The sequence below is a fragment of the Grampus griseus genome (assembly GCF_964374135.1).
Source record: "Grampus griseus genome assembly, chromosome: 2".
NCBI classification, from domain to species: domain Eukaryota; kingdom Metazoa; phylum Chordata; class Mammalia; order Artiodactyla; family Delphinidae; genus Grampus; species Grampus griseus.
The window spans coordinates 59,955,859-59,968,830 of NC_139018.1; the positions used below are offsets into that span (position 1 = coordinate 59,955,859).

Below are 12,972 nucleotides of genomic sequence, written 5' to 3' on the forward strand. Positions count from 1 at the left end.
GTAATAGATCTTGCTTAGATTCTACTCTTTTATATTTATACAGCATAATGCTCCAATTCCTCAAGGAGGACGTGGTGCAATCCAGTTTGTGACTCAGTATCAGCATTCAAGTGGGCAGAGACGTATCCGAGTGACCACCATTGCTAGGAAGTAAGTTGTATTTGTTAGAGATTTGATTTACATATCAAAACTATTCTGGATCATGCTCCCAAACTGGCTTCCTATTTTGAGTGACGTTTTGGAATGAAGTTAGTCTGGAAAGGATTCTTAGATGAGGTGAGTCTAGAATTGAACAGGCTTTTGGTCTTTTTCTGTTTGTTTTGGATTTGATTGTCTGGGTAGGAAAAGTGTTGGTCAGTATAAACTTAACCTGATTTAGGCATAGCCTAGAAAATGGACACTGAAGGCATCGTAACTCTCATTTTATTGAACTGTATTTAAACTCTAGCTTCATTTGTGAAAACCATGAGACTATTCTGGTGAGTGACGGACATGGCCTAATGAAACAGTGTTGTGTTGGATGGTCTGTTACTTAGCAGAGGGTAGTATGTAGAGAGATTTATTGTCCTGCTGTAACTTTGCTTTGACTTAAAATCCTAGATGAATGTTAAGGGAATACATTATTCCTTTGAAGAAAAAGTGCCCCCTGAGCTTTTCTTTACATCTGTTCATTTGCACATCATGAACTTGGAAGTATTGATTCTTGGCAAACATGTCAATTTATTTATGGCCCCTCAGCACACACCCCCAACCCCATATGCACGTATAACTTAACTTGGAATTCAAAATATTTACTTAAGGAAACAACTGGACATAACAATTTGAGGGATATTTTATAGAGCCACTGGCTTAGACTCTTCAAAAATGTCTTAGAAGGCAAAGAAAGTGTTAGTAACCAGTTAAGATTAAAGGAGACTAAAGAGAATTACATCTAAAGCCAATATATGATCCTGGATAAAATCCCGTCAGGAAAATTTTTGCTATAGAGGACCTTGTTGAGACAACTGGGGAAATTTGAATATGGTCTACATATAGGATAATAGTATTTTATCAATGTTTAATTTCATTAATTTAGTAATTCATTGGGGCTATATAAGAGAACTTTTTTGTTCTTAGGATACACACTGAAGAATTTAGGGGAAAGGGTGATGTATCTGTAACTTGCTCTCAAAAAGTTTGGCAAAAGAAACAGTGTGTGTGTATGAAGGAAAAGAGATCGATAAAGCAGAATGTTACAGTGCTGACAATTGATAAATCTAGGTGATGGATATATAGATTATTCTACTTATAGCTTTATGTTTGAAATATTCTTAAAATGAAAAGTTCTAAAAAGAGTTAAGTTAATCATTCAAGAGAAAGGGAACTTTTGTCATGAGAAATTTTTCATGGGTTTATATATTTTCAGTTTCTTACACAGAATTTATGAGGCTATTTGTAGAGAGATACTATGTGTGTTATGGTGCCATTTATATCATTGTGTCTCACCAAAGCACCCACTCTTTCAAATTAACTTATCCTGACCATTTTCAATAATCAAGGCTTATTTTTTCTTTATTAATTAGAAATATGACTTTAGGGGCCTAGGCAAGTACATTTGTTAAGTGAATAAGCCATATGAAAATAAAGGACTCAAGTTCCTGAGATACAGTCAAAAGTTATCCTAGGGCTTCCCTGGTGGCGCAGTGGTTGAGAGTCCGCCTGCCGATGCAGGGGACACGGGTTCGTGCCCCGGTCTGGGAAGATCCCACATGCTGTGGAGCGGCTGGGCCTGTGAGCCATGGCCGCTGAGCCTGTGCGTCCGGAGCCTGTGCTCTGCAACGGGAGAGGCCACAACAGTGAGAGGCCCGTATACCACAATAAATAAATAAATAAATAAATAAAAATTAAAAAAAGTTATCCTATATTTATAGAGAAAATAACTTTGATCTGGAAAGTTTGGTTTGAAACTAGTTGTAAGAATCACAGTGAAGAGGTACTGAAAATACAAAAGACAGATTTTACAATGTGAACAAACCCTTTAAACTTTAAGAGCAAAATTTTAAATTTATGGCTAAAGAACTTTTAAGTAGTAAATTTTTATGTGCTTATTTGCTAATTTATTTTCACTACTGAACCATTATATTGATATTTTCAGAAGAAAAATGTCACCTGTATGTTTCAGTTTGAAGCAAGTGAACACCATGGTCATACAAGTTGGGAAAATACCACTTTAAAACAATTTTGTTTTTGGGAATTCCCTGGTGGTCCAGTGGTTAGGCCTCAGCACTTTCACTGCCATGGGCCCGGGTTCAATCCCTGGTTGGGGAACTAAGATCCCAAAAGCCATGCAGCGTGACCAAAATAAACAAACAAAACCCAGCTTTATTTTTAGCTCTGTGATATTTTTAAATTAAAAAATAGGGACTTCCCTGGTGGTCCAGTGATAAAGAATCTGCCTTCCAATGCAGGGGACGCAGGTTCAATCCCTGGTTAGGGAACTAAGGTCCACATGCCTCTGGGCAACTAAGCCCACGTGCCACAACTACTGAGCTCGTGCGCCTCAATTAGAGAGCCCGTGTGCTGCAAACTACAGAGCCCACGTGCTGTGAAGCCTGCACGCCACAACTAGAGAGAGAAAACCCGTACGGCACAACTAGAGAGAAGCCCGTGCACCACAATGAACAGCCTGTGTGCGGCAACGGAAGATGCTGCATGCCTCAACGAAGAGCCCATGTGCCACACCTAAGACCCGATGCAGCCAAAAAAAATTGAAAAAAATAAAAAGATAAACTAAACTATTAGTATAATCACTAAGTGTTCAAATTGCACTAAAAATAACTTTTGAAACTACCAGCTTTTGGGACTTCCATGGTGGTCCAGTGGTTAAGAATCCACCTTCCAATGCAGGGGATGCTAGTTCAACCCCTGGTCGGGGAACCAAGATCCCACATGCTGTGGGGCAACTAAGCTCATGCACTGCAACTACTGAGCTCGCATGCCTCAACTAGAGAGCCCGCATGTGCAAACTACAGAGCCTATGTGTTCTGGAGCCCATGTGCCACAACTAGAGAAGCCTGCGTGCCGCAATGCAGACCCAGTGCAGCCAAAAAAAAAAATATATATATATATATATATATTGTGCTTTGCATGGTGTATCTTTTAAAAAAATAATTAGCAGCTTTTATTCCTTTATTTATTCTCATTCTTTTCTGCCTCTTGGTATTTCGTTAGACTGAGATAATTCGTGGGTATCAGTCAGCTGGAAAATATTTTAAAATTTTTCGTCTATTTGAAAAAAATTAAAAATAGAGGAAGAAAGGAGAAGAATTTTGAACGTTGCTGCCAGGATTTTCTTGGGATCACGTCTTACATCTTTGAGTCATGTAAAAGGGGTTCAGCTTTTCACAAAGTCTGTAACTATTGCCAGAATTGCTTAAAGTGAGGTACTTCAGAACTAAGATCAGCTGAAGTATTACAAAACTCTGTGAAATGTTAAACAAACAAACAAAAGTTATTGCTGGGTCTACCCAGGATCAGTTTGGATTAGATTTATAGAACATGTAAATTTAATAAATTACTGTTATTTCGTACGTAATTTCAAATTTATCCCTTAGACTAAAATTTTTATTCATTAATTTTTGATTGGTTTTAGTGTGTTAATGTGGAGAGAAAAGAATACATAATAATTTTAATTATGGGCGGAAGAGTAAGACATGGAGATCACCTTCCTCCCCACAGATGCATCAGAAATACATCTACATGGGGAACAACTCCTACAGAACATGTACTGAACGCTGGCAGAAGACCTCTGATGTCCCAAAAGATGAAAGGCTCTTTGTGCTGCAGCCGGGAGTCAGTGCTGTGCCTCTGAGGTGGGAGAGCCAACTTCAGAACACTGGTCCACAAGAGACCTCCCAGCTCCACGTAATATCAAACGGTGAAAATCTCCCAGAGATCTCCATCTCAACACCAACACCCAGCTTCACTCAATGACCAGCAAGCTACGGTGGTGGACACCCTATGCCAAACAACTAGCAAGACAGGAACACAACCCCACCCATTAGCAGAGAGGCGGTCTAAAGTCACAGACACCCCAAAACACACCACCAGACGTGAACCTGCCCACCAAAAAGACAAGATCCAGCCTTATCCACCAGAACACAGGCACTAGTCCCCTCCACGAGGAAGCCTGTGTAGGAAGCTACACAACCCACTGAAACAACTTTAGCCACTGGGAACAGACACCAAAAACAATGGGAACTATGAACGTGCAGCTTGCAAAAAGGAGACCCCAAACACAGTAAGATAAGCAAAATGAGAAGACAGAAAAACACACAGCAGATGAAGGAGCAAGATAAAAACCCACCAGACCTAACAAATGAAGAGGAAATAGGCAGTCTACCTGAAAAAGAATTCAGAATAATGATAGTAAACATGATCCAAAATCTTGGAAATAGAATAGAGAAAATGCAAGAAACATTTAACAAGGACCTAGAAGAGCTAAAGATGAAACAAGCAATGATGAACAATACAATAAATGAAATTAAAAATACTCTAGAAGGGATCAATAGCAGAATAACTGAGGCAGAAGAACAGATAAGTGACCTGGAAGATAAAATAGTGGAAATAACTACTGCAGAGCAGAATAAAGAAAAAAGAATGAAAAGAACTGAGGACAGTCTCAGAGACCTCTGGGACAACATTAAATGCACCAACATTCGAATTATCAGGGTTCCAGAAGAAGAAGAGAAAAAGAAAGGGACTGAGAAAATATTTGAAGAGATTATAGTTGAAAACTTCCCTAATATGGGAAACGAACTAGTTAATCAAGTCCAGGAAGCACAGAGAGTCCCATACAGGATAAATCCAAGGAGAAACACGCCAAGACACATATTAATCAAACGGTCAAAAATTGAATACAAAGAAAACATATTAAAAGCAGCAACGGAAAAACAACAAATAACACACAAGGGAATCCCCATAAGGTTAAGAGCTGATCTTTCAGCAGAAACTCTGCAAGCCAGAAGGGAGTGGCAGGACATACTGAAAGTGATGAAGGAGAAAAACCTGCAACCAAGATTACTCTACCCAGCAAGGATCTCATTCAGATTTGATGGAGAAATTAAAACCTTTACAGACAAGCAAAAGCTGAGAGAGTTCAGCACCACCAAACCAGCTTTACAACAAATGCTAAAGGAACTTCTTTCGGCAAGAAACACAAGAGAAGGAAAAGACCTACAATAACAAACCCAAAACAATTAAGAAAATGGGAATAGAAACATACATATCAATAATTACCCTAAATGTAAATGGACTAAATGCTCCCACCAAAAGACACAGATTGGTTGAATGGATACAAAAGCAATACCCACATATTTGCTGTCTACAGGAGACCTTTTCAGACCTAGAGACACATACAGACTGAAAGTGAGGGGATGGAAAAAGATATTCCATGCAAATGGAAACCAAAAGAAAGCTGGAGTAGCAATTCTCCTATCAGACAAAATAGACTTTAAAATAAAGACTATTAGAAGAGACAAAGAAGGACACTACATAATGATCAAGGGATCGATCCAAGAAGAAGATATAACAACTGTAAATATTTATGCACTCAACATAGGAGCACCTCAATACATAAGGCAAATACTAACAGCCATAAAAGGGGAAATCGACAGTAACACAGTCATAGTAGGGGACTTTAACACCCCACTTTCACCAATGGACAGATCATACAATATGAAAATAAATAAGGAAACACAAGCTTTAAATGATACGTTAAACCAGATGGACTTAATTGATATTTATAGGACATTCCATCCAAAAACAACAGAATACACATTTTTCTCAAGTGCTCATGGAACATTCTCCAGGATAGATCATATCTTGGGTCACAAATCAAGCCTTGGTAAATTTAAGAAAATTGAGATTGTATCAAGTATCTTTTCCGACCACAACGCTATGAGACTAGATATTAATTACAGGAAAAGATCTGTAAAAAATACAAACACATGGAGGCTAAACAATACACTACTTAATAACGAACTGATCACTGAAGAAATCAAAGAGGAAATCAAAAAATACCTAGAAACAAATGACAATGGAGACACGACGACCCAAAACCTATGGGATGCAGCAAAAGCAGTTCTAAGAGGGAACTTTATAGCAATACAATCCTACCTTAAGAAATAGGAAACATCTCAAATAAACAACCTAACCTTGCACCTAAAGCAATTAGAGAAAGAAGAACAAAAAAAACCCAAAGTTAGCAGAAGGAAAGAAATCATAAAAATCAGATCAGAAATAAATGAAAAAGAAATGAAGGAAACGATAGTAAAGATCAATAAAACTAAAAGCTGGTTCTTTGAGAAGATAAACAAAATTGATAAACCATTAGGCAGACTCATCAAGAAAAAAAGGGAGAAGACTCAAATCAATAGAATTAGAAATGAAAAAGGAAGAGTAACAACTGACACTGCAGAAATACAAAAGATCATGAGAGATTACTACAAGCAACTCTATGCCAATAATATGGACAATCTGGAAGAAATGGACAAATTCTAAGAAATGCACAACCTGCCAAGACTGAATCAGGAAGAAATAGAAAATATGAACAGACCAATCACAAGCACTGAAATTGAAACTGTGATTAAAACTCTTCCAACAAACAAAAGCCCAGGACCAGATAGCTTCACAGGGGAATTCTATCAAACATTTAGAGAAGAGCTAACACCTATCCTTCTCAAACTCTTCCAAAATATAGCAGAGGGAGGAACACTCCCAAACTCATTCTACGAGGCCACCATCACCCTGATACCAAAACCAGACAAGGATGTCACAAAGAAAGAAAACTACAGGACAATATCACTGATGAAAATAGATGCAAAAATCCTCAACAAAATACTAGCAAACAGAATCCAACAGCACATTAAAAGGATCGTACACCATGATCAAGTGGGGTTTATGCCAGGAATGCAAGGATTCTTCAATATATGCAAATCAATCAACGTGATACACCATATTAACAAATTGAAGGAGAAAAACCATATGGTCATCTCAATAGATGCAGAGAAAGCTTTTGACAAAATTCAACACCCATTTATGATAAAAACCCTGCAGAAAGTAGGCATAGAGAGAACTTTCCTCAACATAATAAAGGCCATATATGACAAAGCCACAGCAAACATCATTCTCAATGGTGAAAAACTGAAAGCATTTCCACTATGATCAGGAACAAGACAAGGTTGCCCACTCTCACCACTCTTATTCAACATAGTTTTGGAAGTTTTAGCCACAGCAATCAGAGAAGAAAAGGAAATAAAAGGAATCCAAATTGGAAAAGAAGAAATAAAGCTGCCTCTGTTTGCAGATGACATGATACTATAGATAGAGAATCCTAAACATGCTACCAGAAAACTACTAGAGCTAATCAATGAATTTGGTAAAGTAGCAGGATACAAAATTAATGCACAGAAATCTCTGGCATTCCTATACACTAATGATGAAAAATCTGAAAGTGAAATCAAGAAAACATTCCCATTTACCATTGCAACAAAACAATAAAATATCTAGGAATAAACCTACCTAAGGAGACAAAAGACCTGTATGCAGAAAATTATAAGACACTGATGAAAGAAATTAAAGATGATACAAATAGATGGAGAGATATACCATGTTCTTGGATTGGAAGAAACAACATTGTGAAAATGACTCTACTACCCAAAGCAATCTACAGATTCAATGCAATCCCTATCAAACTACCACTGGCATTTTTCACAGAACTAGAACAAAAAATTTCACAATTTGTATGGAAACGCAAAAGATCCTGAATAGCCAAAGCAATCTTGAGAACGAAAAACGGAGCTGGAGGAATCAGGCTGCGTGACTTTAGACTATACTACAAAGGTACAGTAATCGAGACAGTGTGGTAATGGCACAAAAACAGAAAGATAGATCAATGGAACAGGATAGAAAGCCCAGAGATAAACCCACGCACATATGGTCACCTTATCTTTGATAAGGGAGGCAGGAATGTACAGTGGAGAAAGGACAGCCTCTTCAATAAGTGGTGCTGGGAAAACTGGACAGCTACATGTAAAAGTTTGAGATTAGAACACTCCCTAACACCATACACAAAAATAAGCTCAAAATGCATTAAAGACCTAAATGTAAGGCCAGAAACTATCAAACTCTTAGAGGAAAACATAGGCAGAACATCTATGACATAAATCACAGCAAGATCCTTTTCGACCCATCTCCTAGAGAAATGGAAATAAAAGCAAAAATAAACAAATGGGACCTAATGAAGCTTAAAAGCTTTTGCACACCAAAGGAAACCATAAACAAGACCAAAAGACAACCCTCAGAATGGGAGAAAATATTTGCAAATGAAGCAACTGACAAAGGAATAATCTCCAAAATTTACAAGCAGCTCATGCAGCTCAATAACAAAAAAACAAACAACCCAATCCAAAAATGGGCAGAAGACCTAAATAGACATTTCTCCAAAGAAGATATACAGACTGCCAACAAACACATGAAAGAATGCTCAACATCATTAATCATTAGAGAAATGCAAATCAAAACTACAATGAGATATCATCTCATACTGGTCAGAATGGCCATCATCAAAAAATGTAGAAACAATAAATGCTGGAGAGGGTGTGGAGAAAAGGGAACACTCTTGCACTGCTGGTGGGAATGTGAATTGGTACAGCCACTATGGAGAACAGTATGGAGGTTCCTTCAAAAACTACAAATAGAACTACCATATGACCCAGCAATCCCACTACTGGGCATATAACCTGAGAAAACCATAATGCAAAAAGGGTCATGTACCAAAATGTTCATTGCAGCTCTATTTACAGTTGCCAGGAGATGGAAACAACCTAATTGTCCATCATCAGATGAATGGATAAAGAAGATGTGGCACATATATACAATGGAATATTACTCAGCCATAAAAAGAAACGAAATGGAGTTATTTGTAGTGAGGTGGATGGACCTAGAGTCTGTCATACACAGTGAAGTAAGTCAGAAAGAGAAAGAAAAATATCGTATGCTAACACATGTATGTGGAATCTAAGGAAAAAAAATGTCATGAAGAACCTAGAGGTAAGACAGGAATAAAGACACAGACCTACTAGAGAATGGACTTGAGGATGTGGGGAGGGGGAAGGGTAAGCTGTGACAAAGTGAGAGAGTGGCATGGACATATATACACTACCAAACTTAAAATAGATAGCTAGTGGGAACCAGCTGCATAGCACAGGGAGATCAGCTCGGTGCTTTGTGACCACCTAGAGGGGTGGGATAGGGAGGGTGGGAGGTAGGGAGACACAAGAGGGAAGAGATATGGGGATATATGTATATGTATAACTGATTCACTTTGTTATAAAGCAGAAACTAACACACCATTGTAAAGCAATTATACTCCAATGAAGATGTAAAAATAATAATATTAATTATTTAATTTTTATCACTAATAATTGAACTAAAGACCAATGAGAAAATATTCTGATAGTTTATTCATTTTCCAGTTTAGTAAATGACAATTACTTAGTCTGGGAGAAAACTTTATTTTTCTATTTCCATATTTTTGCTTTTATAAAATTGAAGAAGTGAATTTTTAAAGTCTGATATACCAACTTGTATATCTATGTGCATATGCACACACATTTTTACATGTAAAAATCTTAATGTTTTAATGAATATGTTTGGAAATCGACATTTACAGTTATTTTAGAGAATTTTATTAGGTTTGGATATATTTTTCTGAAAAACAGTGAGTACTATACTGAAACTACTACTAGTGATTTTTTTTAAAGCTAATTTTTCTAGGTAATGTTGGAATTTTGAAATATTGAAGTAATTTTCTGTATGTTTTAAATTTAAATCTGTGTGACAGCCAACTATGATATCATGAATATAATAATTTAGCAGCACTTCTTGCTTTCTTCTTCTTGTCTTTAGCTGGGCAGATGCTCAAACTCAAATCCAAAACATTGCTGCATCTTTTGACCAGGAGGCAGCTGCCATTCTTATGGCTCGACTGGCAATATATAGAGCAGAAACAGAAGAAGGTCCAGATGTGCTTAGATGGCTAGACAGACAGCTCATTCGACTGGTAAGAAGTAAACATCATACTGTTCTAAATCTGTACGCATTTATTTGTAGTCAATTATTTTCTTTCATGGTACTTGACAGTGTAACTGAAAGTCTGTATAAGGGACTCCTAATAAAGTTGCTGAGAAAGGCATATTAATGAATAGCAGAGTTAATTTATCTCTTCCAGTAAATGAAAATGCCTTTTTTCCTTAAAATAAAAGAGTGACAATTATGTAACCTATTATTGTTATTATTTTGGGGGGCTGATATGAAATTAATTCCCAATTTAATCCTAAATTACTATATCTGTTTTTACTCCTTTTTTGCATATTTTCCTTCATTGCTGTGGTTTAAATTTTCTATTTTCATTTTAATGGAAATTTTAAGAGAAATTAATTAGGGTATAAAAATTATACACATTAACATATAAAAATATAGGCAAGTCTTTTTTATCTAGATCTAGATTACCAAAGTGTATGTTAATAAAGTTATTGATACTGATGATTTACTTGAGCTTTTAACATGTCAGGAGCCCATTACTTTCACTATGACCTAGAATGCTAAGTTCTGTTCTTTCTTTTTTTTTTTTTTAAATATTTATTTATTTGGTTGCACCAGGTCTTAGTTGCAGCACGCGGGCTTCTTAGTTGTGGCATGCATGTGGGATCTCATTTCCTGACCAGGGATTGAACCCAGGCCCCCTGCATTGGGAGCTCAGAGTCTTATGCACTGTGCCACCAGGGAAGTCCCAAGTTCTGTTCTTAATGCTTCATTTTCACTCAGCAAATTCTGGCCTATAATTTCCTTGAAAGTACCTCTTCAGTTCACCCTTCAGCTCAAACAGCCTGTTGAGAACTCTCTCTGTTAAGCTATCAAATTTCTGTTTGTAGCAGGAGGTTTTTGTGCCCTTTGTCTAGATTTTCACACAGTTTTTAAAACATTATCGAGGGAACTAGTCTTTGTTTAATAAAGTTAGTCATTTTTTGTAGCATCATCCAGAGCTTTTATTCTTTCATTTCTGAGGGTGTTTTTACACTAGCACCTCTTTGTGAATAAAGCAGTCTTATGACGACATCAGCCTGTCTTTTTTTAACAATAGGCATAAAATCTCTCTTGGAGTCAACCACTGATTGGACACCGTCAGTACAAATGTCAACATAGTTCCTCCAAGGTGGACTTTTGTTTCCATATAAGAGGATCAAAACATTAAATATATTTTTGACCTTTGCTTATTTAGGGCAGCAGAAAAGTTCTCTTGAATTTCACTATTATTTAGCAACTTGACATGACATTGGTGAAATCCGTTGACTCATCAACCTGAATAGAGAAGCTGTTATTTTTCAGCTAATTTACACAAAACTCTTCAGCATCATGTAACATGTCATGAATGCATCCACTTGTTATATTGTTTTAAGATGGAACCTTTTCAGTTTCTCAGACTTCATCTTGTCCTAGCATTTTACTTACTGTAATTTTACATGTCATTGTTAGCACTCATCAACTATATGACTTTTCCTTTTCTAGATAATAAATTTTGCTCTGAAGTATCTTGCTTCCTGAGCCTTTTCACTGATTGTGACTTTGTTTTAACAAACGCTTTATTGTTTTGAGAGTCTAAAAGCTGTTTGAAGTGATCAGCACCTTTATTTGTCAAATGGTTATGATTTGTAGTAAAGTACTTTTTCCATTTTGCTGGAGCTAGTACTACATTTGTAGGTTATGACATGACACAAAATTGGATAGTACAACTTGGCTTATCAGCCCCACATAAAACCCACTGGTAAGTAGCTTTCAGTGTGAAGATGGACTTTTTCTGTGTTCTGTTGTATGGGTTTAGTGAAATGACTCAGAAGATTGTAATTCTTCGGAATTCTCTGTAGGCTTCTGTCTAGAATCTTTCTCTTCTCACACCTCAGCTTCAAAAATTGCCATATTGTTTGACATGCCTGTAAAACACAAATGCTAATAAAATATAACATAGACTTGGTCTTGTAAATAACTGAATGAGACAGTTGCAAAAAGTACAAAATGATAAAAATCTCACAATATAATTCAATTCTAAGCTACATATCCTGCAGTTTGCACCGTTTACAACAGCAGCAAGTTGAGGGTAGAGGACAGGCGAGTCATGACATAATGAAAATTATACTCTGCTCGTCTGTCACAGCAGTATAGCTTGTCTGTTCCATGAGTCAGCTGGCAACTGTGTGTAAGAGGGGATTGGTGGAGGTAGTTTCAGAGGGAAAGGCTGATATCATCAGACTATTGCTGTGCTTTCTTTGCAAAACAGCTTTCATCAATTATCCATGACCCGCCCCTTGTCTTGTGTCAAAAACTGAGAATGGAGTTATCCAAATGAATATAGTCCTACTGCCACGTGAGACTAAAAGATCTGCAATGAAACTGCTAACAGGATAACCTGGAAACTGCATCACTGTGGCTGGCATCATATGGTGTGCAAAGTTCAAAAAATAATTTTTAAAAAGATCACAGTTTCTTATAGAAACCCTAGTGACTAATATATGGTAAAAGTGGTGGGAATATGGTTTTTACATTCTTTTCTTTAATTGGTTGAATCAAATTAGTGTACAATTGAAGTGAAGTTTCAGGTGATGACAGATGAACCTTAGTTATAGAAGCTATTCTAAGTAGCTAACATAATGTAGCCTCATTTTTTAATTTTTTAAAATTTTATTTATTTTTGGCTGTGTTGGATCTTTGTTGCTGGGCGTGGGCTTTCTCTAGTTGCGGAGAGCAGGGGCTACTCTTCGTGGTGGGGCGCAAGCTTCTCATTGTGGTGGCTTCTCTCATTGCGTAGCATGGGCTCTAGAGTGCGTGGGCTTCAGTAGTTGCAGCTCGTGGGCTCAGTAGTTGTGGCCTCTCGGGCTC

General features: G+C 37.1%; 1 protein-coding gene across 1 annotated transcript in view; it reads left to right on the plus strand.

The window, feature by feature from the left end:
• Positions 1–12,972, plus strand: part of SEC23A (SEC23 homolog A, COPII coat complex component) — a 65,317-nt gene that overhangs the window by 30,093 nt on the left and 22,252 nt on the right. Inside the window, exons 13-14 of the mRNA XM_082647736.1 lie at positions 44–150; positions 9,949–10,102. Of these exons, the coding sequence (XP_082503862.1) occupies positions 44–150; positions 9,949–10,102 (261 nt within the window). The remainder of the gene's footprint in view (positions 1–43; positions 151–9,948; positions 10,103–12,972) is intronic.